The 26299-nt window shown below is 36.7% G+C and overlaps 2 protein-coding genes across 2 annotated transcripts; both read right to left on the bottom strand.

Moving 5' to 3' along the window:
• Positions 1–4763: 4763 nt before the first annotated feature.
• Positions 4764–12121, bottom strand: LOC125197123 (P-loop containing nucleoside triphosphate hydrolases superfamily protein). The gene is made up of 16 exons (XM_048095828.2): positions 11845–12121; positions 11663–11746; positions 11477–11550; positions 11362–11395; positions 10818–10876; positions 10288–10402; positions 10063–10100; positions 9604–9701; positions 9468–9523; positions 8470–8737; positions 8212–8327; positions 7736–7789; positions 6965–7030; positions 6380–6454; positions 5710–5803; positions 4764–5121 (listed from the first exon to the last, which is right to left on the bottom strand). The coding sequence occupies exons 1-15, from the start codon at positions 12004–12006 to the stop codon at positions 5741–5743; spliced, it is 1362 nt and encodes a 453-aa protein (XP_047951785.1). The 5' UTR covers positions 12007–12121; the 3' UTR covers positions 4764–5121; positions 5710–5740.
• A 5895-nt stretch (positions 12122–18016) lies between these two features.
• On the bottom strand, positions 18017–25275 carry LOC125196126 (uncharacterized). The gene is made up of 17 exons (XM_048094504.2): positions 24775–25275; positions 24014–24370; positions 23780–23920; positions 23397–23529; positions 23176–23289; positions 23007–23080; positions 22856–22930; positions 22140–22232; positions 21917–21977; positions 21415–21747; positions 20387–20513; positions 20203–20302; positions 19824–19893; positions 19524–19676; positions 19347–19442; positions 18572–18891; positions 18017–18471 (listed from the first exon to the last, which is right to left on the bottom strand). The coding sequence occupies exons 1-17, from the start codon at positions 24862–24864 to the stop codon at positions 18289–18291; spliced, it is 2520 nt and encodes an 839-aa protein (XP_047950461.1). The 5' UTR covers positions 24865–25275; the 3' UTR covers positions 18017–18288.
• Between the last annotated feature and the right edge of the window lie 1024 nt (positions 25276–26299).

Below are 26299 nucleotides of genomic sequence, written 5' to 3'. Positions count from 1 at the left end.
CGTTGTTGGGAGAACAAATTATCCGAGTTCCTTGTCCGTCCTTGATGCACTATTTTTTAGCACTAAATAAACCTGCAAGTATACAGAGTATATATAGTATAGCTAAAGGTCAGTACCGGGATATCGAACACGGGGAGTGCAAACACAAAGTATCTATCCTTTACTAAGACTCAATTACTATCTGGAAGAACGGAAGGTTTTTGAAAACTTTGAAAACAAAAAATAATATAAGGCAATTAACAACTAAATGCGAGTAAAACACATAGACAATCGATAGAAATAAGGGAATCCCAGAGATGTGCGTTCACAGTTATGGTTATACAAATTCCAAACTACAATACCCTAGCACAGTTATTACTTTGAAAGGACGGTCACCTAGCTTATGCTCATGCAATGCAAACGTTGATTACAAGATTAGGGTTGTCAATCCTAACACGTAACTCCGAATAGCTCCTAAGACCCTTGAAAAGTCCTCACATTCAATTAACAGTGTCATTTTAAGGGAAGCTAACTGTAGCGTCTACTAAGTGAATCTAACTCGCTAGAACTCTCTCACAGTTATGAAACAAGCTATATTAAATCATACACAATTGTGTCACTCAATCATGTAGCATCAGAACTACTTAGGGAAGAAACGAAGTAAAAACAAAACGGATATTAAATAGAAAAAAGAATTGTATAACCAAAGTCGTTACTAACACATCCCTAGAATCCTATGAAATAAGTTAAACACATAGATTGAAGGGAAGACAATTTGAACATAAAACTAAAGCAAATAAAACCCGTAGGTTGAATCCTTGTCGTTCTTGAAATCCTTCTCCAACTCCTTGCACAAGTGAAGTACTCTAGCTCTTGATCTCTATGAATTATTTTTCTATGAAGCTTGAGGTCTTATTTATAGGGGAAAGCCAATCCTTGTTGTAGAAGGAAAAAAATCTTCAAAATAAGGTAAATCTTGGAGCAAATCTAGGGCATCTCGGATTCGCCGCCTTTCTCCGGCGGGCCGCCGCACCTTGGCCGGCAGTCGCCGCGTTGGAGTCCAGAGAATTTGTCTCTTCGGCGGCGGACCGCCGCAAGACTTTCGGCGGTCGTCGAGCGAGACTTCTCTTCCAAGCGCATTTTTCCGAGGCGGACCGCTGCATTGATCTGCCCGCCGGACGCCGGCGGTCGCTGCACACATCCGCAGCGGTCGTCGGTCGCCGTTTGACTCCAGATTTCCAGACTTTGCGTTTTGGCTCACTTTTTCGGCTCAATTGTGCACATTTCTCACAAAACACGTCAAAATATCAAAATAGACAAAATATGCAAATAATGGACGTGTAGAGTGACTTTGACATAAAAAACGGACCAAATAACGGCCTTAAAATAGTGCAAAATCCGAGCGTATCAGTCGCACAGTTAATCTAAGCCAGGGCCAACTCCTCCACCTCAAGCTTGGCGTTTGGGATTTGAATGGCTTGCTAGATTACGTAGCAGATCGGTACAATTCATTCATTTTTTATCTACTGCTTTAATTTATTAATTTATTGAGTTTTGTACTATAATTTTTTGGATTTTGTGTGTTTTTCTCTTTAAGTTTGATCCAATTTTGGCAACTTAGAACTATGTTGATTAATGTGTGCTTTTCTCTTATGCCTTTTGAACTAATTTTGGAAGACAATCATTGAGGTTACAAAATTGGTTGCTAGATATTCAAGTTTGATCCAATTTTGGCAGCTTAGAACTATGTTGATTAATGTGTGCTGTTCTCTTATGCCTTTTGAACTAAATTTGGGAGACAATCATTGAGGTTACAAAATTGGTTGCTAGATATTGAAATTTACATGCTTTGAGACTTGAGTCAATAGATGTAGTTAGTTTATCTCAAGAAAGAGGATGTACTTTTTTTCCCGATTTTCTTCTTCAAAGCCCTTTTGTTTATATATTTGCTCGGCGTAGTTATGAGCTCTTTAGATAGGCAATTTGCATTTCACTTTTTGCTCGGTCTTCTTCTTCCTTTGTGCTCATTATTTGTCCTAGTTGTTTCTATAAAACCTTTTTGACAATCTCCTCGTTGTTTCTCTAATATTTTCAGCTTTTATGATGACATTATGCTCATTATCTTATGAATACATATTATTCGTCAACCTTTCTGAATTTTGATTTCCAGTACATCATGTGATTGTTTTGTTCCCAGCTTCAATGTTCCTGGTGTCGTGATTCATAGCCTTTGTGCCATTATTTATGGTCTCATTCTTTCGCTTTGCTGAGTCACTAATATGCTCTATGTTCTACTTTTTCCACAAATCACATCAGCTTCGATGCCTTCCAGTTTTTGTGTGTGATGATGATATTGATTATGATTCAAACCTAGAAGATTTGGTTCCGGTTATAAAAAAACTGCCACAATTATAAGAGCTGCATGATGAATCCATGGCTCATATCCGATGAGTTTGAAACCATTAGGATCGCTTGCCCAAAGTTGAAATCGTTTTCATATCATAATTGTTTCATCAATGAAACAGATTTTTCAGGTAATATGGAAGCAATTGGAAAAACCATCCTAATGGTTTCAAACTCATCGGAGATGGCGCAGGCATGGAATTACATTTAACACAAAAGTGGGGGTAAAAGGGTATAAAAGACTCAAAATAGTGAAAAGGGGTCAAAAATGATATTATACCCATACGTAGAGGCTTACAATGCATTTTTTTAAACATGTGCACCTCTAGCGTTCGACTTGTCATACGTAGGGGTCAATTTTGAAGTTCACTCTTATTCTTAAATGTCTACATTATAGTGTCTAAATTAGGTATATTTAAGCTTAAATAGTAATTTCATAAATACCCCCAAAACTCCTCTTTTATATATGTATAGATAGATTGGATGAGTGTGGATATGATTGTCTAGAAAATTGAAATAGGAGACGCCTCGGTTCACCCTTCATATTCATCACTAGCGGATCCCCAAATATATGTTAAAATAATGTATTGAAGTAATGCACATGACCTATATTATAATTGGTCCAGTGGTTGGATCCTTCAATTGTATAGAAGGAAACGTGGGTTCGATTCCCTTCTGTCATGATTTTGCATGCACCCATTTTACCCACCCATTCTTTTATAGATCTCTTAGGATTTGATTTTATTTTTTATTTTTACTCATTGTACATTTTCTTAAAAAAACTAATTTCAGTATGCTTAATCCCTTCAACAAAAACTTATGTCTCAACATTAAAATATACACTAAAAACATAACAATGATTCAATCCGATTTCCAGCTCCACTTCTTTGACATCAGAAACCAGGATTTTTTTCTCACTTAGACTTGTAAGGATGGATAAAAAACAAAAAGATGTGACAGTTAAATCATCAGCGACTTTAAAAGTTCTTGGTCCTATAAGATATGTAACAGCCCGACATTTTAGGGTATAATAAATACGGCGATCGCTACCTAGGCGGACTTAAATGCAACAAGAGCGTAGGCTAGGGTTTCATTTAAAGGGTTTTGACCAAGGTATTTAATGAACTATTAAAGCAATAAGTCAACGGCTTAATCAAGAAAATCAATGAAGGATGGAATACCACAATTAATGCTCAAAATGACAAAGGTTTGATGAATTCCAAAACGCATCATGTCTCGATATTCTAATCAATAATGAAATAGTTCAATTCAAACAAACGGAAAGAGTTCATGTTTTCAGCGGAAGCAACCAAGAGAAAAGTGAAGTCATGTATGAAGACACAACCCCACTCAATGTTTCACGAAGATCATATTATCATTCAATTTATTTGCTCAACACCGCCAACCGCTCGTCGCTGCTCAACCTGCACATAGGGAAAACACATGCAGGGCTGAGTATTTTAAACATACTCAGTGAACTCATGTCAAAACATTTTAATAGATATGTCATCCTTACCATAGTGAACTCGAGTTTGCATTTATAAAAGTATATCATCGAGTATCACAAAATAATTTCATAGACTGGCCAGTCAAACAATTCCTCCCAGTTTCTCAACAATCAACAATTCCATAGTGCGACGAAAGTGTGGCCACACTATTCGCCCACGAGACCGGCCGACTAGCAAGGAAGGCTTCCGATCCCAACTGTGTACACTAGCCTGATATGGTTTGCGGCCCTACTCAGACCCGAATTCGTTTTTATAGCCCTATAGCCTAATGGAGCGGACTCACAAACTAGGCATCAGGCACACAACATAATCAAAACAATCACAGGCATGGCATAACATTTTAATCCACCCTTATAACACCATAATCAATATTTTGGTAATAAAAGAGTTTAGTGAATAAAGCCCACCTCGACTCCTTAGATTTCAAGTACGTTCTTCCTCTTGCTATCACACCGAGAGCGCGAGTTAACACCTTTAATTTATGTGTATCACAAGTGAGTCTCAATCATTGATTCAAAATCATGCATGTTCCTAACGTTTCCCTTTTTCCCCTCGATTCGTTTTATATTACCACTCGAAAATCAAGATATTATTATCATATCACTTTCTATTCACACCACAACAACTCCAGATCTATCATCAAAACGTGTCATGCATGAGTGTTTTTCAACACACATCACACGCACACACAACACACATGCACGCACACTGAGGCACGCACATGCACACACACACACATGCATCCCATTCCCATATTCATCAATTGTTTCCCCTTTCACTCAATCTATATGCATGAGGGTTCAAGAACACCGATTAATCGGTTAGATGAAGAAAGATTAATATAAAAATACCTTTCCTTGATAGAACAAATAGTAAAAACAAAGTAATAGCCTTGATAAACTAGCAGTTGAAACATTCCCAAATCCAATTAAAACAGTGTGGCCATAATAGCGAGTACAAAGGTGATATGTAACGGCATGATACAGGCGGAGACGTCGATATAAATAGCTAATAACTATACCCCCTATTGTCTCTGGCTATGGCGGTTCAATGAGAGGCATCCCTTGTTTGCGATAATAACAATCCACACCTCCATCTCCTATTACCAGAAAGCCGCACCCTCGTTTATAATTTTACATTCAAGATCATCCTCAATTACAAGTTGTCCCTCGAATCTGTATTTGACAATTCACATTAAGTGGGAACCACCAATACCTTGTCTTCGGATGCCCTGCGAATTCTGTTTGTCAGGAAAATTCAAGTACAGGAACTCAAAACAAGCTGAAAATAATCCAAAAGTTAAATTCATGCCTCCTGAATCTAGGTCGAATGGTATGCCCAGTTGCAAGGCTCACATGTAGTGTTTGTTTAACCAACAATCTAAGAGCAGATTGATCAAATTAGACTACTCTTCACCATGAATATTTCATAGTTCAAGAAGCAGGAATCAATCATTTGCTCTACATTGACATGTTAAAAGAATGTGGCTTAATTTCTGAATGTAAGTTGAGTCGTATTCCTTTTTCAGCAAATAAATTTGTTCTCTCCCCTACTTTCCTCTCTCTTTCTGTCAAACTTTAATCTCTCTCCACTTTAGCCTTTAAACTAATTCAGACCATTCAATCAAGAGTCTCAGTTTTCAAGTTCAACCGAGAATAAAGTTAATTTTGGTGTAGCTTCAAAGTCCTCTCATATTTTTCCCAATTTCATTCAGACCATCAACCGAGAGTCTCAGTTTGTATATTCAATAGCAGTGTGTTCTAATTATTTTACTTCTATCACATTGATGCATGCCATGATGCATACTGGGAATACATACCTTCAATTCACCAAGCTATGATATTTTTGACCTAGTTTCCCACAGTCTGACCATCACTCTTAGCAGAAACTGAAGTTGTACCTTGCTCAATGCACTATATGCAGAGAAAAAGAAAATCGCAATAAGAATATTTGATTTAGCCAATGTGACATAGTACATGTTAATATTTGCACATTCAGCTAACAAGTACTAGTAAACATGTTTTTCCCAATGAAAACATGTTTTCCCAATGAACATAGATAGATTTAAATTCATTCCTTCCTTCCTTCCACCCAACTGGGACCTGGTAATTTAGAAAGATACAAAGAATATAGAAACCATACTACATTAAATAATTGACGTATTATATATTCATAGCATTTACAATAGTCTTAACTTCTAACTTTTGTGACTATAAGTATAAATTTTCTACAAGATGAGCTTTAAAATACGGTAAAGAGGAAGGTACTTTAACATCATATTTGCCATAAGTTGTCTATCAATGTCATATCTCTATAAAGTCAGACAAGGTTCTGAAACAAGTTATTAATGATGTGTTCCTATTTAAGTCTCATGTCTTCAGAGTCACACTTCCATCCTCTTGTGCCATAGAAAGGCAGAGAGAGAACAAGGAAATCAAAGGACAAAAACAGCCAGGACAACACCAAAATCTCAGAAGAATATCTATTACCTGAAGTAGGTAACTATGCAGCCAATCTAAAGTCTGAGGGAAAGCTGTAGCCGATATATTGACAACTGAGTAACCCTGCTCACAAGTTTTCAAGAAGTCTATGAGCTACCATATGCAGAATATGTTTGCAGCATGGTGCGATTCATCAAATATAATTATCCGACTGGAAATAATTTGAAGTGTGCATTTAAAACCATCTAACTTCACTCTACCTGAAAAGGATTATAAAATTGTTCCTTTGCAGGATAACCAATTTTTATCCAATTTATTAAAGCTGTAGCCGAAAAGGATTATTAAAAGTTTTAACCTAATTTATTACAAATAAAGAATAAACAATAGAGGATAGACAAAAGCTGTGATTGCATTTACTTTTTTCAGCAGAGATACACACACACACACATTCAAAGTCTTCCTATCTAGGCAGAACAAAAGGATGATCAATAGATGGGGCAGAAGAACATATCGACACTTGAAATTTCACCACATGATTTATTATAAATTACAAAAATCGACCATAAAACAGTAGTGTCTTTCCTTATGAATTTAGCATTTGAGTCCTCTGGCAAAGGTTTCAAATGGTAGTACCTGGGACTTAAATGAACAGAGGTAGTCCTGGATAGTTTTCAAGTTAGCAATTAACTTATCCTTGTCCTGGAAAAACAAGTAGATTGTGATTGTCAGCAATTTATTTTAAGAAATCACTCCAGAAGCATAAATACAAAAGAATCATATAGTTAATATGTATTCCAAAAGCCTATGTAGAATTTATGAGTCGAGTATTACAAGCTTAAGAACACATAGAGATAAAAATTCAAGACTTGATACAAACTCAAACCACAACTATAAAAAGTGCAAGTAATGTGTAAATAATTCCCAAACTTTTGAGCCCCATACACCAGATTGAATTCTTCAATAAGGAATATATAAATTAGGCTCACTAATTTAAGTTAACCTCAATTGATTCAGAGATACATCCGAAGTCCGAGGAGGACTTGAGAACAATAATTGCATGGTGCAGTCACCAATAAGGATAATGCACAATACTCTATAAACCAATATGCATGATAAAGTAATACAGCACTTCACATACCAAAATTAACACTTGAGGGAATTTACTCAGTAATAGGATAGATTCATAAAACATAGGATTGAGTATTTGAAGAATAAGATGGTCAAACATGCTCAAAAACTCAAATGTGGATTAGCTTAAGATTATTTTTAGCAATTCATCCTATTACTCAAAGTAGACATCCCATCACTGGTTTATATATATAACAAAAGTGAAGCAGCACAGTATTCTTAATCACATTGAACAGTTCTTAAATGAAGTTTGTGAAAGGACAGTTAATGTATAACCTGTACAGGGAATTTTTCCATGGCACGAGTAGATAACCACTCCTCCAGCAAAGCCTGCAAAATCCAACCAGATTAGGCAAACTTCCAAAAACAGAAACATTGTTTTGAATATTATAGCATGGCCGATCTCTAAAGAAATTACAAAATTATTCGCTAAAAAACATTTACTCATTTTTCGATCACCAGATCCAATGATAGATCCAACTTACAATCCCTAACCAGCTCTCCCTTCCATTAACCAATTTCAATTCCACATTTTAAGATTCCATTTCCTATATGATGTTGGCTGTTTGCCCAACCTTATATTCCCAGGCAAGCCTAATGGGGATTTTCCCATCATTAAATTTTTTCGTACTCTTGCCCAGGTTTTCTCAAGTCTTAGTTCATAATATAGGAGTAATCTTTAGAGCTATCTGAGACAAGCTCTCATTGTAGTAACAAGGAAAACCATCAAAACAATAAGTAACTTTAGACACCTTATGGTCAAATTCAGCCATCTTCAGGATTATAGGAATTATAATGGGTTCAGGTCCAGACTTTTCTTTATTGACTGCAGGTGGCCGGATGGGTTCAGCATCTTTCACCAATATGCCTGTGAAGATAGTTAGAAAGTTGGAAGTTTAGCTCAGAAAAATTAGTGCAAGCAGGTGAGATATCTTCTAGCAGAAAATACAGTATGAGTAACCAAATCAAAAAATGTGAAAGTCAAGATCACAAAAAACAACAATTTTCACCTTGACATTCAGGGCCACTACTGCTTATGTTCACATTTTCCAGAGCCCCTGAAACCATATCCACACCTGATGCTACTTCATCTGACCTGGCAATCTGATTGCCAGAGTTGTCATTATCTTGACTAACAGATGCAGCAGTGGAATGATTGTCAGCTGAGCTTCCATTTTTTATTTTTCCTTCAGTCTTTTCTCCCTCTTTTCCTTGGTTCGTGGTTGATGACTTATTTTCATCATTCATTAAGTAAATACTAGGGTCCAAATGTATGCCCTGTAATTTTATAAAAAAAAAGAAATACATATCCATGAGGACATATGTTAACAGGGTCCACCTCTATAAGAATACAAATCCTCTAATAATAATAATTATGTAAAGAAGCAATTTAAACAAGTCCTAAAATAAGTTACATGAGTATATCTGGGCCATAATTAACTATTCATTATATGCAGGTTTAAGCAAACTAGAATATGTTCTTGCATACAGATGTGTGTACTTGTGGAAAATTACCAAGTGATTTGCATGCAACTGTAAATGATAATACTGGGTACCAAAAATTATGCTTCATGGTCAGGTCTGATAATCACATCCGACTATGATTCAGAGTATAATAATAACCATGTACGGTGATTATGATCCAATCTTTTAGTATTTGAATTATAAAAAGAAGCTCAATATGATACTGATACATCTTGTGTCCTCTTAATAATCCATTCCGGCTAAAGAAAAATAGGATTTGAACATCTGTCATAGCAAAGAAAAGTCAAGGTTCCTCTACTCCTGGTTTTCCAATATCCTTACCATGTAAACCATCAGATTCCACAATATATAATTCTTAATTTAATGAACTCTGAACTTTTAGGTACAACCTTTCAACAGCCTCACATTAATATTAAGATATATTTGCCAGTGATCTAAGATTCAGTACAGAAAAGAATCAAAAGGAAAAGTAAAAAAAGCATGCAAACAAGAGATTCGCAAAGCAAAGCGAGATGGAAATTACCTCAATAATAATTGGTTTCCCATCCTTCATTGCTTTCTTCAAATCACCAGCCAAACCTATGCGAAGCACAAATTATACATGATTTATAGGATAATTTCCAATGCAACAGTGAAAAATACCAAAGCTATTGCAATACCTTTGCGGACAATTCGACACTCTCTGCAAAATTCAGTTATTAACTCATCAGACGAGCTGAAATCTCGTGCCCAAACTGGGGAAGATGTTAATGGCGCACTGAGATGAAAGAGTAGGCAACATTAAGCAGAATCACCATCAAGCACTTTAGCATCGCATATCATTTATCAATTTTAATCAAAATAACAATCAATGCATTGGAAAAGTATAAGTCTGATAATCTGCAACTGGATAAGCACAAACTTCTTACAAGCAATCTATAAAATTCTCTAGTAGCCCATATATTGACTATTTGACTATTTCCAGCCTTATAGCATGATTTTTAGCATCAGTAAACACTTCCCAAGGCTGAACAAGTTGGACACCAATTGACTAAGTCTGTCAGATAGAAATCTGGGTTTTTAAGATAATTTCCAGAAACTGTTAACAGAGCAAAATTATAAGCCAAGGAGGTACATACTCTGTTGCTGTACGCAGTAACTCGTACACCATACTCGTCTGTACATTAAGAGGATATAAAAGCACTGGAGTTAGTTTGAGAATTCCCAAGGGAGAAACAAAAATAAAAAAATATAGTAATAAATTATAAATCAAAACTGGGAAAAAAAGCCAGAGCAAGAATTTGAGTGTGGCGACTCCAACAAATGGACTTTAAGCATTACTTTTGTAATAAGGAGAATCTCACCTGCAACACATTTGGCAAATTTAGCCTTTGTGCAAGTTGAGTAGCAATAGTCGATTTTCCAACACATGCAGTTCCACATACAAGAATGACCAGTGGCACTCTTTGATGATGAAATCTTATAGACAGAGAAAAACATATAAAGTAATGGTAAACATTAGAAGAAAACAAAGTATCAGTTCATATATCATCTTAATACTCAGATGTTCAACAAGCAAGTAGCTATGGGTTTGTTAAATCTGATATTCCTCTCATCATTCTAGGGAATAACAATGTAGGTGCATTATGTACTTTTGGGGAGTACACATATTCCCTTATTCACCCAAAGAGACATATTCCAAACCTCTAGTCATCTTCACATATGCCCAAGTCACAAAACAAAGTGAATGTGTCCACAAGTGATACAATTTATTATCTTCCAAATGGTGTCTTAATGTTAGGAAATATTCAACCCAAGTAATTTTTTTTAATATAAAAATACTTGACCTCAATTATCAATATCAACATAAAACAAAGATGAAGAAGTAACTGACCTCGTCATCATTTTGTATCGGTTTATATACTCTTGGCCATAACCTCGCCGCTCCATGAGCTACGAGAATGAGGGAAAAATTATGGAACTATGTAATCATGTGTGCAAGCCTCCATATACAATGCAAAGATTTTAAGAACATAACAAAAACAGGAATAACAGTCCAGGAAATTCACTAGTTGAAAGAGATATATTCCTTGATAGTTCATTAAAGAAATGGAGTTAAGTTCGCCCGTACTATGTTGGGTCATTAAGGACATTGGAAACCACACAAACAGAATGTAAACAGAAGAAAACCATAAAAATTACACCAAAGAAAACAACAAGTGATCCAGGTTGCAGTCTGAAGGCAGCAATCAACACAGCAAAGTCATTCAAGCTCAATAAAGTAAATAAGAGGTAAACTAGTATGACTTAAAGACTTATCATAGTATCATACCAATTACAACAAGAAGGACTAATGGAAACTAAAGATGTATTGCCATTTATCAAAAAGCTCTAATTTAACATAAATGCTGAAAACTAAAGATGGCGAATGTACACACCTTAAATAAGTTAGCTTCGAGGTCAGACTGCGAGCTGCAATGCAATTACCTTAGTCAGTTAACAGTAGAAGAGAACGAATTAACATCCAAACATGTGTGTGGTGGCAGAACATACACGTCTAGAAGGCTATTATCTATAAGCAGCTTTTTCAGCTCAAGAGCAATCTTAATAGCCACGTGATTAGGAATCTGCAATGAAGATCAAATAGAACACCATAACTACAAATTCGTTTAATTTAACAAAATAATCAGGAACCCCCCAAGGTGTAAAAACAAAAAATGCAGGGGGGTTTTGTTTTACCTTAGTGACAGTCAACATTCTGCTAAGCAAAAACCGGGAGAGCACGTAATAGTGGTCGGCATTGTCTCCCAACCATACCTTCACCTGAATTGAACAAGCAAGTGTTGAAATTTTGACAACAGAAAAAAAAAATTAAATAAATAAATAAAAGTAGAAGATGATTTATGATCGGATGAGTAAACCTTAACAAAATCATATTTAGAAGAAGCGTTGCGAGTGGAGAAGGGGAGAGCGGCAGATTGGGCGTTTTGAAATCGACGATCAAAACCATCTTCTTCTTCGTCATCATCGTCTTCCTCTTCTTCCTTAGGGTTTTGGATTGCGACTCCTTTATCTTTCTTCATTTCGCTATTGGGATTGATTGTAGCGTTGTGTTTCTGGATTTCGTCACAGTTTGTATTCGACTTACGTGTGCGTCTGCTGCTCTTCTTCTTCAACACTTGTGTATTTTCAACTCTGCTCCAGACTTTAAATAAATTAATTTTAAAATGTAATATTTCTAATTGTATAAATAGGACCTGAAACCAATGTATAAACTTTTTATTCTTTTAGATATTTTTTAATATTCAATTAAATTAATTTATACTAGTATTAACACTTGTGCTATACAGAGGACATAAGAATTTCAAATAATGAATATAATATATAATAAATTTATAGAAAATATAAATTCAACTCAATATGAAGATTTAAAAAAACAGAAATGTATTTATCTTGTCTAACTCTAAATCAAGAATTTACTACTTCCTAATGAATGAAATACCAATATAATTTTAATTTATAATCTAAGTGAAATAAAAATAATAAAAATTAATAAAAAAAAAAGATATGTAACAGTGTAACTATATTAAAAAAATATGACTTAATTAGAATAAAGATATACAAATATTATTTCTATGTAACAGCATTACTATTACTATTATTGATATGTCAAAGTTGACTTTTCATTTACTACTATTTTCTTAATATTCTCAATCCTAACGTCTAAAAGTTTAGAAAAACTGATATGAATATTATTCACTGATTTTTCCTTTTTCAAAACATATATTAATAATACGTAACTAAATAATTGTTAATTTTTATTCAGAAAATATAAACAGTTATCATGTTTTCTTATAGAAAATATTCAAACCAAAAGAAAAATACTTATACGGGAATAAAATGATAAAACAAAACAATTTTGTCGTGATAAAAGAAAACTCTAAACTCTAATCTATTATTATCTTTTATTTTAAAAAAAAAAAAATTTTATCATGAAGCTAATGAATTCAGAATTTTATAAAATTTCTTACAAAAAGAAAAATTTATACTAATTTTTTAATTAGTTACTAAATAAAATTAATATTACATCCCAGGGCCTGAATTAGGTTTTGCAAAATGGGCTTGACCCAATTCTTTAAAAAGTACAAATGCAAGATCCGCCTCCCTCTCCTCCCGTCTTCTCCTTCACGCCGCCGCCGTCGCCGCCGCCACCATCCCTGCCCGGCCTACACCACCTCGCCGCTGCCGTGTGGGATAGCTGCGAGGCTGCACACTTTCTCCTTCCTCTTTCTTCTTCTCCCCCTTATCTCTCCATGTTTCATTTTGCAGATTCAATGTTAGTTTATAATTGTTCCAAATCTTGATTGGGAAGCTATCATTTGATTGAATCAATTTTCTATCCAATAGTTGTCATTTTTCAAAATGACCAAAAGGGTAAACAAAATAGCTTCATATTTTTCCTCCAAAAATGATAAAATTGTCTTTTCATCAAACTGTCACTTTAGATTAGTAAGATGCCTTTTTACTTGGTACAAATAAATTAATAGTATGACTTTTTATAGTAACTTTTTATCAAACTTATCATGAACTAAAAATTGATCTATAATATTATAAATATTTCACAATTGTCCACAATTAATAAGTGTTCGTTGAAAATATCTTATTTGAGTCGGATAAAATGTAAAATTTGTGATGAAAAATATCAGAATTTTGTCCAAAGTTCACAGTCTGAAGGATCATCATCCCTAAACATAAACGAAACATGATTAAAACATACTATTTTTAGTTTATTTTTTATTTTATAACTCCAAAATAATGAATTATCTACCTTACTAAATTTCCCTAAACAGTACTTATATATTTTTCTATTAAGCAACTCCCCCTTCCCAAAAAGTTTATTACTTATTTTTATTTTATCCGTCTCCAAAAATTTGTCACCTTTTACTTTTTACTACTTTTGATACAGTTTATTACTCCCTCCGTCCCAGATTAAGAGTCACTTTTGGCCATAAAAGTCCGTCCCAGTTTAAGAGTCACATTTAGTTTTATCCATATTTGGTCATTCAATTTTATCCCATTATTCATCAAAATTACATCAAAATGTCATTATCTATATTTAAATAAACCAAAACAAAAATTAAAAGTAAAAAAGGACCCACCTTCAACCAACTTCACCATCTCACTTCATTTATTACACACTTTACCATCTCACTTCATTTATTACACACTCCACCATCTCACTTCATTTATTACACTTCAACTCTTTCTTAAAACCCGAGCCATAACAATAAGTGAGTCCAAATGTGAGACGGAGGGAGTATAAAACTAATAGTACTATATAAAACTAGGATCTGCATGCTACTTACTTTTTCAATCCACTCTCTATTAGAGCATTAGCAATGGAAGGGCCCTCCCATAGTGCCCTTCTTTTTTTATTATTTCCACATCATCAATTTTTGAGGGGGGCTATCTTCCCACAATGAAGGGCCCTCCCATAGGGCCTTCCCATTTCCAATTCATTTCCACATCATCATTTATTTTGTTTTAATTTTGTAGCACTTGTATCTTTATTATGTTGTCAAATTAAATAATTTTAAATGCAAAAATATATTAATACACAAATCGTCGTTGTATTGCAATAGAATACAACGAGATTTAAAAAAAAACCTACATTGAAAAGAAAAAAAAAACCCACAAAGGAAAAACTATAAATTAAAGCCTAGATACGAGTCAGGGATCGGCGTCGGCTTCGTCGTCGAAATGCAGACCCATCTGTTTCTTCATCCGATTGATAGTTTTCCAGATGTCCAACTTCACACGATCATCCGGTTCTTCTCGATACAGCTTATAGAACTGACAAACTCATGTTTTCATCGGTTTAATTGATCTGTTGAGGTGCTTAATGTCGAGTTTATTGCTTGAATTGTTTATTTCCAGCCAATTATTCCATTACTTGGAGTTTTATGGTTTGTTGAGTGTTTTAGGCGAAATAGGTGGAAAGAAGGTGAAAATCCGGTTTTAAAGGTAGGAGAGGGCAGCGGAGCCTCTAAAAGTACCACCCGGCCGGGTGAATTTCTAGCTCAAAAACTCCACCCGACCGGGTAGAACCTTGCAGCGGTTGAAGCGACAGTGAGGTGCCAAAAACAACCACCCGGCCGGGTGAATTTCCTTTGCAGAAATTGTACCCGGCCGGGTCCGTAAACGCAGCAAGCGTTTCTGCAATTACGATTTCTCGAAAGAAACAAAAAGAAAAGGGGATCTAGGTTTCATTATTCAACGTTCCACCGCCTACCACATATTCCACACTTCTCCAATAACACCTTGAAGAGAGATTTGAAGATTGAAGACTACAAATCGAGAGATTGGATTCTCTAATCCATAGAATCATTCCACAGGAGTATTTATTTGCTTTCTTTGATGTATTTGATTGAATCCATTATTTTGGTTTTCATGAAGAACATGAGTAGCTAATTTTATTGTGGAGTTTTGGTGAAGACTACAATGGATACTTGTGATTAATTCAAGGACTTCTTTAGATTGCTTAGCTCTTGTGGTTTCTTTGTTCATTCTTGTGCCTTTTCAATTCAATTGTTTAGCTACCAATTGGGTTTGTTTACCTTTATAGTTGTAATCGAGAGATACCTATCTAGGTTTGATAAAAGAGTGAACATCACTTTGATAATCTACACTCGAGAGAGGGGAACCATAGTGAGGACTTGGGTCTTTTGTTCTATGGAGTTAATCTAAACATATTAGAAGGAGACTTCAATATTAAGGGTTAATCAACGGGGTGAGTACACTCGCGAGGGGGCTCAACCTAGACTAGCGACTTTCCTAGTAATTCTAGAGACATAAAAGGGGTAATCGAAGTTGTTGAATCAATCGCAAGACAATTCCATTGTAGTTGGATCCAAAACTCTACTCTCCTCTTTGTGATATCTTTTCACTTGTGTTTATTTCCTCTTGTTACTTTTAATTTCTTTTCATTGTTATATGCTTATAGTAGTGTTAGAACAAAACCATTTCTCTTGGATTGTCTAGATAGTAATTGAAATTTGTTCGTGGTACTTGAGTTGATACAATCTTGTCTCTGTGGGATACGATACTCTTGCTTGTTAATTGCTACACTAACCCTGTACACTTGCGGGTATTATTTGTGTTAAAATAAGTTGAGTCAAGAACTTATGCAGTTGAGCGTATCCAGCAATCCGTACATCATCACCCTCCGCGTCCCCACCGGTCGACTGGGAGGCGCTCCCCTGAGACTTCCCCTTCCCCTTCGCCTTCGCCGCTGCCTTCGCCGCTTTCACTCCCATTGGGCGCCGAGGAGTGCTCTGAACAACCTCAACTGACTCGGTTAAGTCAGTTGGCGTCGGACCGCTGCCGCTAAAACTCCCGGATTGAACGAGCTTTTCTTCCCCAAGCCCGTCGCCGCTGCCGCCTCAATTCCCGCCCGAAATTTTTCATGATCCTTCAGTTTCATGTAGGCGTCCCAGTGTTGGAACCCGGCGCTGCTGACGGTACTCGTGAATTGGTGGAGCGACAAATCCCGCACATCGGCGTAGCTCATACCGCTCGACATCATTCTGTAATTGTTCTAGTATATGCCATGAAACTTACCAATGTGGAACATGACACGCTCGAAATGCTTGCGAAGCTCCGGCGCCTTGTGAGAAGGTGCCCCTTTAGGCTTCACTCCCTCCTCATTGTATCGTTGCGCAATGCGGGTCCAGAAGCCAAGCTTCCGTTGGTTGTTCGACACAACCGCATCCTCGCTGATATCGATCCAAACCCTTGCCAGAGCAAGAGTCTCAGCTGCCGTATAATGTGTTCGCGGCCTTCTACCCTTCGGAGCAAGCGCCTCCGGGTCCGCGGCCGTCCCCTTTCGCTTGCGCCTTCCCCTTCCCCTTCCCCTTCTCCTTCTCTTTTGGAGGTGATGGGTGCATCTCCTCCACTTCATACTCTTCCGCCGTACTGAAGCTCAAATCTGTGACTGAAAAAGTTGTAGATCCGTGAGTGTCGGGTGTAGAACTCAGCATCTCTGTCCGGTACACCGCGTCCCCACAATTCGGGTTGATTCCTCTTCCGATGCTCCAGTGGAACGCCTGTGGGATAATTGGCCGACCAGCACCGACAAAGGTGCTCCCGGAGATTTGAGGGAAGGCCGCGGGTTGGTTCCCGGGAAAATAAGGAGTGAATCCTCCACCGAATATGTTGCCTCCGGGAACTTGGTTAAAGTAGGGGTTTTGCGCCGATGGTGGAGGTTGGTTGAAGTAGGGATTTTGCAGAGTGGGTGGAGTTTGGGATACGGGCGGAATTTGGGTTCCGCCTGTGTATGGGCTTCCATCGCTAGATACTTGGGGAGAGTTGTCGGAATCCATTTTGTAGAGAGAGGAGGTGTAGAGTGAAAAGATAAGTGTGGAAAGTGATGGAAAGTGGTCAAAGTGTTGGAATGTGGAGGAATGGTGTGAAAGTGATGGGAAATGGAGATATATATAGAAAAAAAAATCAAAAAAAAAAAAAGGTGAGAGGGCCGACCGGCGGCCCTTCCTCCACAATGGAGGGCCGATCGGTGAGCCCTCCTCAACGGCTAGGGCCGATACATCGGCCATATGGGAGAGAGAGGGAGGGGGCGCTCGGCGGCCCATTTTCCACTATGGGGGGCCGGTGGAGGCCAATGGGGAAGGCCCTTCCATCGGCCCTCCATTGCTAATGCTCTTACAATAGTGACAAATTATTAGGTACACAGTGAGTATTTTATTTGGACAAAACCGACAAAATTGATGGCCAATTCAAAAAAAGAGTAATTTATCCATATATACTACTACTTACTTCCATCCAAAAAAATTTGGAGTCATTCATCAAAATTACTAGTCTCTATCTAATTATATTAAGTTATACAATCACCATTACAATCAAGATCGAGCTACAATGATATATCCTATAAAATTCAAACTCTAAATGAACCAATCTACCAACTGAGCTCTTTCTAATACCATTTGACGAAACTTTGCTGAGCACGAATTAGCAAACTTTTTTTAATTATGAAGGCAAAAACAAGTCGAAAAATATGTTGATTTGAGAGATAGTGCGAAGACCACGAAATGAGACTTATACATTTCACAAAAGCCTTGAGCCGAGATACATTTTGCTCTCTCTATCTCTCTCTTTGCAATTTCACTCTTTACATGAATCAGAGATGGACTTTCTTCTTCGAAAGCCGAAAACTTAAATATGAATCCCTCCCAATCGTTTTTTTTTGGGTGGAAAATGGAGCTCTAAACTAAGCAAGATTGAATTCAAGAAAATATTGATTTGATACCTAAAGCTTCCTACAATTTACATACTCCCTTATGGGAATGCTATCATAACCAAGAACTCAGCTCTCCCCACCCTGTGCACAAACCTTCTCCCTCTTGTTCGTTGCTAAATAGCGTCTGGTCCGAGCAATCCAGTGATGCCCCGCACGCTAAGTTATACGACTGGCATGCTGAGTGGCATACTCGTAGCCGGTTGTCTCCGTTCCCATCACATTTCTGAATAGATATCTAGTTCAACCAACCAAACATAATAATAGTATTAGAGCTGACAACAACCAACCAACACAAAACTTAACTAAACTAAACTATGCATTATGAAGAAACTCACCCAGCAGGCTAATCGTTTGGCTGCTCCATCGCAGTCTCTGCCTCTTATATAATTTAGAAACTTCCGCGGGCCACCAGGAAAAAGGCGATGGTAGTTGGGCATCACCACAACTTCTTCAAGCTGTTGTAGGATGCTTAACTCACTAGGTGCACAATGTTGCCCCGACATATCGTTCTCAAGGACAGATTTGCACACTGACAGACTTGGGAGAAGCGCTGAACTGTTCTGGCATGTGTAGCCAGCATAGTCGGAGCAACGAAACTCACAGACACCATTGTCACAGACACCGCCGTGAAGACTGCACTGTTCATCACATGTGGCTGCAGATAGCCAAACAACCAGAGGACTTACTCAAGGCATTTTCAAAATTAGTATTATTTCAAATAATTTGCTTTTTCCTTTCAATAATTTTTATGTTCATGTAACAATTACTTCAACAATAGCTTCTTTGGCTTTTCCTAAGTAAATATACATATAATCAGACGACTAAGAAACTGAAAACTGTGTCTCCCTGAAATTATTAGACTTCTAGAATTTCTCATGCGCATCACTCAAGTGTCGCATGTAGGTAGCATGGATCCAACCCAGGCTGACACCTATTTCTAGGGAATATTATGTTGGAATGAGTCTTTCGATTCGCGTAATTCAAACTATAGAACACTTCACTGAGCAAAGTAGCAAACAAAACCACCAACAAAGTCGAGATTTTCTCCCACAAATGATGAAAAAAAACCACCCAAGCCTAATAAAAGACAAAGCGATTTGATTGCAGTACCTGTCGAGCAGTCAGTTCCAGTGTAACCGGGTTTACAATTACAGACTCCTTCCCTAAGGCATTCACCATGACCCCCACAATTGTTAGGGCAAGATCCTACAAACAGACAAGGACACAAGTTGGGAAACAAATAAGGATTGCAGTTTAAGCTTGAAAAATAAATCTTTGACCACTCACGCTGGCTACAATCATGGCCCTCAAACCCTAGAAAGCACTGGCATCTTCCATCAATGCAATCACCATTAAAATAACAGGCATTGGGACATTGACCAGATACAGGGGCAGGATCTACATTGCAGAGTTCATGATAGGCAGGGCAGATCAGCTCACCTACAGAATGGATGTGACAATTCTCCATAAGGAAACATGCATTAAGATGCAACTTATAAATAAACAGACACGATAATCTGTGATTGCACATGCACACTTGTTTGTGGGTGCACAAGACGGATAATGTATAGAAATAAAAGATGTTACCATTAAAGCCTGAAAATTTAATGGGTCCACCAGCTTGAGGACATACTTTCCAAAGTCCATCTACCGCAACCTAGTAATACAGCAAAATGCACTCTTAGAGTCAGAAATTAAAATGCACATGCAATTATCTGACATTTGAAGCTTAACAATAGATTACATCAGAGGTATCACAGCCTGGTGTTTTGCTTGTTTCTCACACTTAAATATTAAATCTATGAAACAAATCATTTTATTAAGTTTTTCAAATATTTAACAATTAATATATCCTGAAATATGGAAAAGGGTGATGATGCTCTACAATATCAGCGTACAAGAACTAGCTATACAAAAACTATTAGCATACATACACATATGAGTATGTTTAAAGAGCAAACTGTACCTCAAGTGAGTTGTTTAAACATCTGTGCTGATAACAACCGTTTCCCTGCGTAGCAGACCCTCTAACAAACCCACTACGCACCAAATTTGAGGCCATGCATCTGTTATCCAAGGATACGCGAACTGTAATTATCTGTTATACATGAATTTCATAATGGAACAGAAATGGTACAGATAAAACTCACCTTGAATTACTTCCCCGCACTTCACCCAACATACTGTCAGGTGCCCTAGCACTGTTAGTATCCGTACATGAACCGTCAGAATATGCCACATAATATGTACAATAATCAGCCAATGATGACTGGCCTCCTGCAAAGATAAAAAGCAGGGTATTAAGGATCCCAAGCCTGTTGAGATGGGATATTGTGAAATATACTACTCCTATTAGCCAAATTGTGAACTACTAGGATTACAATAACAATGCACAATAAGTACATAGGAAATCATAGAAGTGAATTGCACATTAAACATCAATGAAAGCAACCCCTTAAAAGATGAAAATCCTCAAGTAGAACACTAAACATTTAAACCACCAGGTAGAAATAAAAACATAATTACACACTGATAGATGTTGTCACTAGACACTAATACATAAAACATGACAGGAACAGGATACTTCAAATTCCAAACTGAATCATTCATATTGAAAAGATTAGCAAATCCCAAGCAAACATTAAGTCATCAATTCATGATCTTCACATAACATAAGACGAGATGGACTTGTAAGCATATTGTGTTTCCACATTGGATGGAGGTCATTCAAGAAACAAAAAGTAATAAAATATGATCTGCAATTAAATGTCTCAAAAAATTTAGACAAATAGTAAAAAGTAACTGGGTTTTGGCCAACTCTATCCAGATTATAGCTTATACATGTCCAGTTTACTTCTAAACGAGATTTTTCCTTTGCCAATCAAAAATGGCAATTCAAGAACTGAACTGCAGGCAAAATGAAAAAGAAAGGGAACAAGGATCAACTTCGCCTGACTTCAAGTTGACAGAGTAACTTGCATTGAAACGTGGAAAATATATATCTGGAGAAGGATAAAGGAACAAAATGCATGGCTTTTTGACCTATCATGCCGTGTAGATAAGAGTATAAATTGACATGCAACCTAGAACCGCTAGTAAAAAGGATGCACATACTACAACATTACTTGTTAGGGAGCTTAGAAAAGTTCAATTTAAAGGAAGCAACAGCAGACCACACCTTTATTAGCTTGTGAAAAGTAGCGAGCCCACTGCGGAAGATCACGACTGTAGTTTATAATAGGACAATAACCTTCTGCCTCCCTATTATATGTACATCCAGAAAGCTGTGTTGAATTGCAACGATATGCACCCTTCCAATGGTTGCAGGGCAATGTAACAAACTCAGTTCCCTGGTTGTGGCCCCAGTCAAGATGGTCTGCCATGCTGTAATTAGCCTGATACCACCCACTGTCCTCCAGTAAAGCAAGCGTCATCTTAGAAACAACTGATCTTGTATCAACTGAGCCCGTCATAATCTCATTCATTAGAAGTCTTTTCTCCCAATGAGATCCTGTGTTAAAAACCATAATTATAAAAACAATAAAAATCAACCACTCTCAAGACCATTCCACACACCAAACATTTTAGAAATGGTGATACAAAACCCGAAAAAATCTGGATAAATATGCAAAAATAAAATAAAAACATTAGGATATATGCAAAATAATACAATGACCAACCTGATGTGCCGCGCCCACCGCCATCTTCAAGCTCCAAACCAGTAAAGTTCTCAGAGAAAGCCTGCCAACCAAAATGTGAGAAGCTTTATCCACTATGTATGTATTTATATATAATCTACATAAATACTAAGAAAATGAAATCAAAATTATGTTTCTCGACATTTGCCAGCATACGAACCATTTAAAAATTGAAATTTGAATAAAATTGGACTGATAATTTTACCCCGTAATGATAGCGAGAGTGCATGATAACTCGAGGAAGCACCACTCTTGTTACCATCCGTCCTAGTTTTTCATCCATAGCTTGTTCTGTTACCTACAAAGAGGTTTGATGATGAAATAGTTGTGAGGACATAAGCATGTTAGTCGCCTGGAAAATCCACTAACCAAAGTGGGTGTCAAGCACGTGTATTTGCCCTGATAACTCAAAATAGAACCTTTGGTTGGGATTTTAATTACAGTTCCATTGAGGCAACGAACATACATGATTGTCTCATTTACAGAATGAACACTAAAATAAAAGTAAATATATTATCAATTATTAAGAAAAGGGCCCCATGCTAGGAACTGCTCTATTGATTATTATAAGTAGAGGAAAAGTTTTCAGACACAACCTTGTACTTCAATTCAATGCAACAAGCTATCAAACTACATAACCTAAACATGATTTCAAAATTATATCAGTAGTAAGAAAGTATGCAGAATATTAACTTGTTGAAAGATTTAGCTTTTCGTAGAATAGAGTCATAAAATACCAAAATCCAATTAAAAAAAGACTATAAAACAAGATAGGATTCCTGCATTATCATATTCAATGTGGGAAAAATGGCATTTTAATTCTACGATGTCAGTGACAATCTCCTAAACTTAAATACACAGTGGTGGTCTAGTGATAAATTTCCTGATAACCAATATGTTGAAAATCTTTCTATGACTTACCTGAATACGCCTTCTTTTCCTCTCATCTCGAAAGTGAGCAAAGGCATGAGGATCGAATCCAAGAACATGCATAACCTACATAAGCCAAACTTCACTACTTCTAATAAAGAAGAGCAACCTAATTCCCAAGTGTTAACTTGATCTAACTTACCTCGTGGATTAGGGTGGCAGAAAGTAATGATTCCGCTTCAGCAGTCAAGTGACGAGGTGCAACATTCACATGCCCTAATCACCAAAACAATATTGGTCAATGAACTTCCACCTTTAATAATAGCTAATTATATAATGAGAATTAGCTAAGTCAAATAAAAGAACCATACCAGCAATAGCACGACCCCATTGATCCCGTTCACATGCAACAGCCCAAGCAAGAGTGTTCCCAGTTGTCGGTCTTGTAGTAACCAAGAGAACTAAATCTGCATCAGCTACGCCTTCTGAAAAAGATCGAAAAGATGCATTTAATAATGCTGAGATTTTAAGAAAACCAACAGACGAAAACATTAATCATCTGAAGTGTTATAGTCTTTTGCAAGAGATAGACCTTCCACATATTCCCTGGGAAGTTGCACACCTCCGTCTTGACCACAAGCAGAGTATCCACTCAGCCGCAAATTCCCCCTTACAGGCTCAACAGCGAGCGCTCTTCTGAACCAATCTGCTGTTTGCCCAAGAGCCTGTAGTAGAATGTGCATATTATAACATGTTTTCAATATAGAACAGTTTTAAGGATTAAATTGAATGTTAAGATTAAAGAATATATTTTTCAAGCTATACACATCAGTAATCCCCCTATCATGCAGCAAACTCCTAAAAAGAGTTGACGAGAAATTCTTAAACAAACTCCATTTTTAGATTCAACTAAATTACTAATTCTGTCAAAGGTTACGGTTCCCACCATACAACAAAAAATAAATAAAACAAAACCTTGCGAAGACGAAGTTTCTTGTCCTCCTCAGCTATGTCATCTAGTGTACAATTATACCAACAGTCACCATAAATAGGAGGATCCGCTTGAGGGTTACAAGAAGGTGCACCAGAGTAAGAGGCTCCAGCTGGTTCTCCCAACTGGAAAAGGAAACATAGGCGTAAAGGGAAACAATATCCAGCATCAGTATCACATCAACAGTATAAACAGAATTTTTCATAAAGTATACTTGCCTTTACAATGTCCCCCACATTCCGGCAGTCTCTATCAGAAGAATGACCAACAGCATCATAATTTAAGTAGATTCTAATGGGTTGCTTCGCATCAGTATGCGGCAATGGCAATTCAGAAACACCGAGCAGCCCACGTCCCTTTCTCTTTAGGGACTTGGATAAATCAGGCTCAACATAGACTTGAGCAGACACGGAATAAACCTTATGACCAGGTCTCTTCCTTTGTTCGAGGATTTGATCGTGAATGCAAGAATGTGATAGTATGTTCTCTTTGTCCGTATCAATTACTCGCCTTTGAGATTGTAATCCTTCAGTTGTTGCAAAATCAGCTTCCAATAGAAGCAACACCAATAATATCTGAGATCGATAGAGACAACTTAGCAGATACTTATAAACTATCTGTCCTTTGCAGAAGTTGAAATTCATTGAGAGAAATACAAACTCCATAAGCTTAGCAAACAGACCCTCAACTAAACCAAATGAAGTCCAATTTAGCATCCATAAATATATCTGTTAGTCAATTAAGCAAACACTTGACTTGATCCAATTTTACAAAGAAAATGTCAAAGAAACCCAGAAAGGAATTTTTGCCGAAGATAACGAAATAAGAAAGTAAACACACAAACCCACCTTCCATAAACAAGCACCCCAAGTTTAAAGTAATAATGGAGTAAATAATTAAACAACAATGGAACCAAAAATTATCCTCTTTTTTTGTAGTCTCCAGCATTACCTCAACAAAAATGAAATTGAATCCTTACCTTGAAGCAAATGACAGCAAGATTGAGTTCAAATCTCAGGAGTGAAGAAACCTCGCCGGCGCATCGGTTACATCGAACCCTCAACTCCATTAAACGCCGAACAACCTCAATTGAATCAAATCGCCGCCGCTCTCCTGATCGGCAAAAGCCTCAAAACCCGCCGCATTATAGGCCGTGCTCAAAACCCAGAAGCTGGAAACCCTCAAACCCAACAAATATGGTAAAGGCGCCTCAGTTTTCGAAGAAGTCTGCCGAAATATGTGAGCTCTTTGTCTCTTGATATGTGTGAGCTCTGTGCACTGATTTGTCCAATTCCCCAGCACCAAATCTCGCAGATTTTTCAGTTTAGGGAGAGGAGAGAGAAAGGAGATAAGTGTACACTATGCATACACAGTAGAGAGAGGAAGATATACTGAATTACTGAGACGGAGATGAACAACTTTTTGTGCGGAGATTGAAAAATGGGTAAAGTTGGAATTGGTAGTGACAAATTGGCAATGGTGAATTGATGAATTCAATTCACGCGCATATATTATTAATAGTTTTAATTATATATAGAAAATATTAATAATAGCTTGTATGAATTCACCAAAGCAGAAGGTGATTTATGTTACTTTCCTTCTATTCAATTATTTGTTGTCATCCTTCAATAATCAATAATACTATTGGAGGCTTCAAAAATAGGGGTGGGTAGGTAAGGTATACCTTACCGAAACCACCATACCATATACCTTACCGTAAATACGGTATGCGAAAAAGTCATACCTTTACCTTACCAAAGTTTTTGGTATACCGAACTTCGGTATACCTTATTTTCGGTATGGCGAATTTCCATACCGATACCATACCTCATTTTCGGTATACCGTACCGAAGTTCGGTATACCTTACTTTTGCGGTATACCTGACTTTCAACATCAATTAAAATAGAAAATTAGAGTATTTAGAATATTATTTATATTTTATAATTTTAAAAATAAATTAAATATAATTTATTCATAATTATATTTATATTTCACGATAGATTTTACAATTTAAAAATATATAAAAAATATTTTATATATAATTGTGTTTATATTTTTGTGGTATATACCTTAGTTTACGGTATATACCTTAATTTACGGTATATACCGAATTTCGGTATGCAACGGTATACCGCGGTATTTGAAAATTCATACTGTTACCTTACCGGAATCTTTCGGTAAGGTATCATACCGTACCGAAAGTCACGGTATACCGAAAATTCGGTATTTTCGGTATTTTTTCGATACGATAAGGCCGGTATTTCGGTATTTCGGTATTTTTTCCCAGCCCTATTCAAAAATATAAATTGAGTAATTGTTATATTTACATAAATTAGTTTTTATATATTACGATTATAATTTTGGTAAGCTTATTTGGTTTCTTGCTTCGTGTGTTTGGTCCGATTTTTATGTGCTATGGAAAGTTTTTTTTAAAAAAGGAATCATTAATCCATTATTGTGATTAGAGTCAAGGGAATAAAGTTATCCCTAAATCAATATTATA

Source organism: Salvia hispanica, chromosome 4 (assembly GCF_029641045.1).
Source record: "Salvia hispanica isolate PSC_SH4W2 chromosome 4, Shi_PSC_v1, whole genome shotgun sequence".
NCBI classification, from domain to species: domain Eukaryota; kingdom Viridiplantae; phylum Streptophyta; class Magnoliopsida; order Lamiales; family Lamiaceae; genus Salvia; species Salvia hispanica.
The sequence above is the reverse complement of the archived record's forward strand: the minus strand, read 5'-3'. Positions and strand labels throughout refer to the sequence as shown.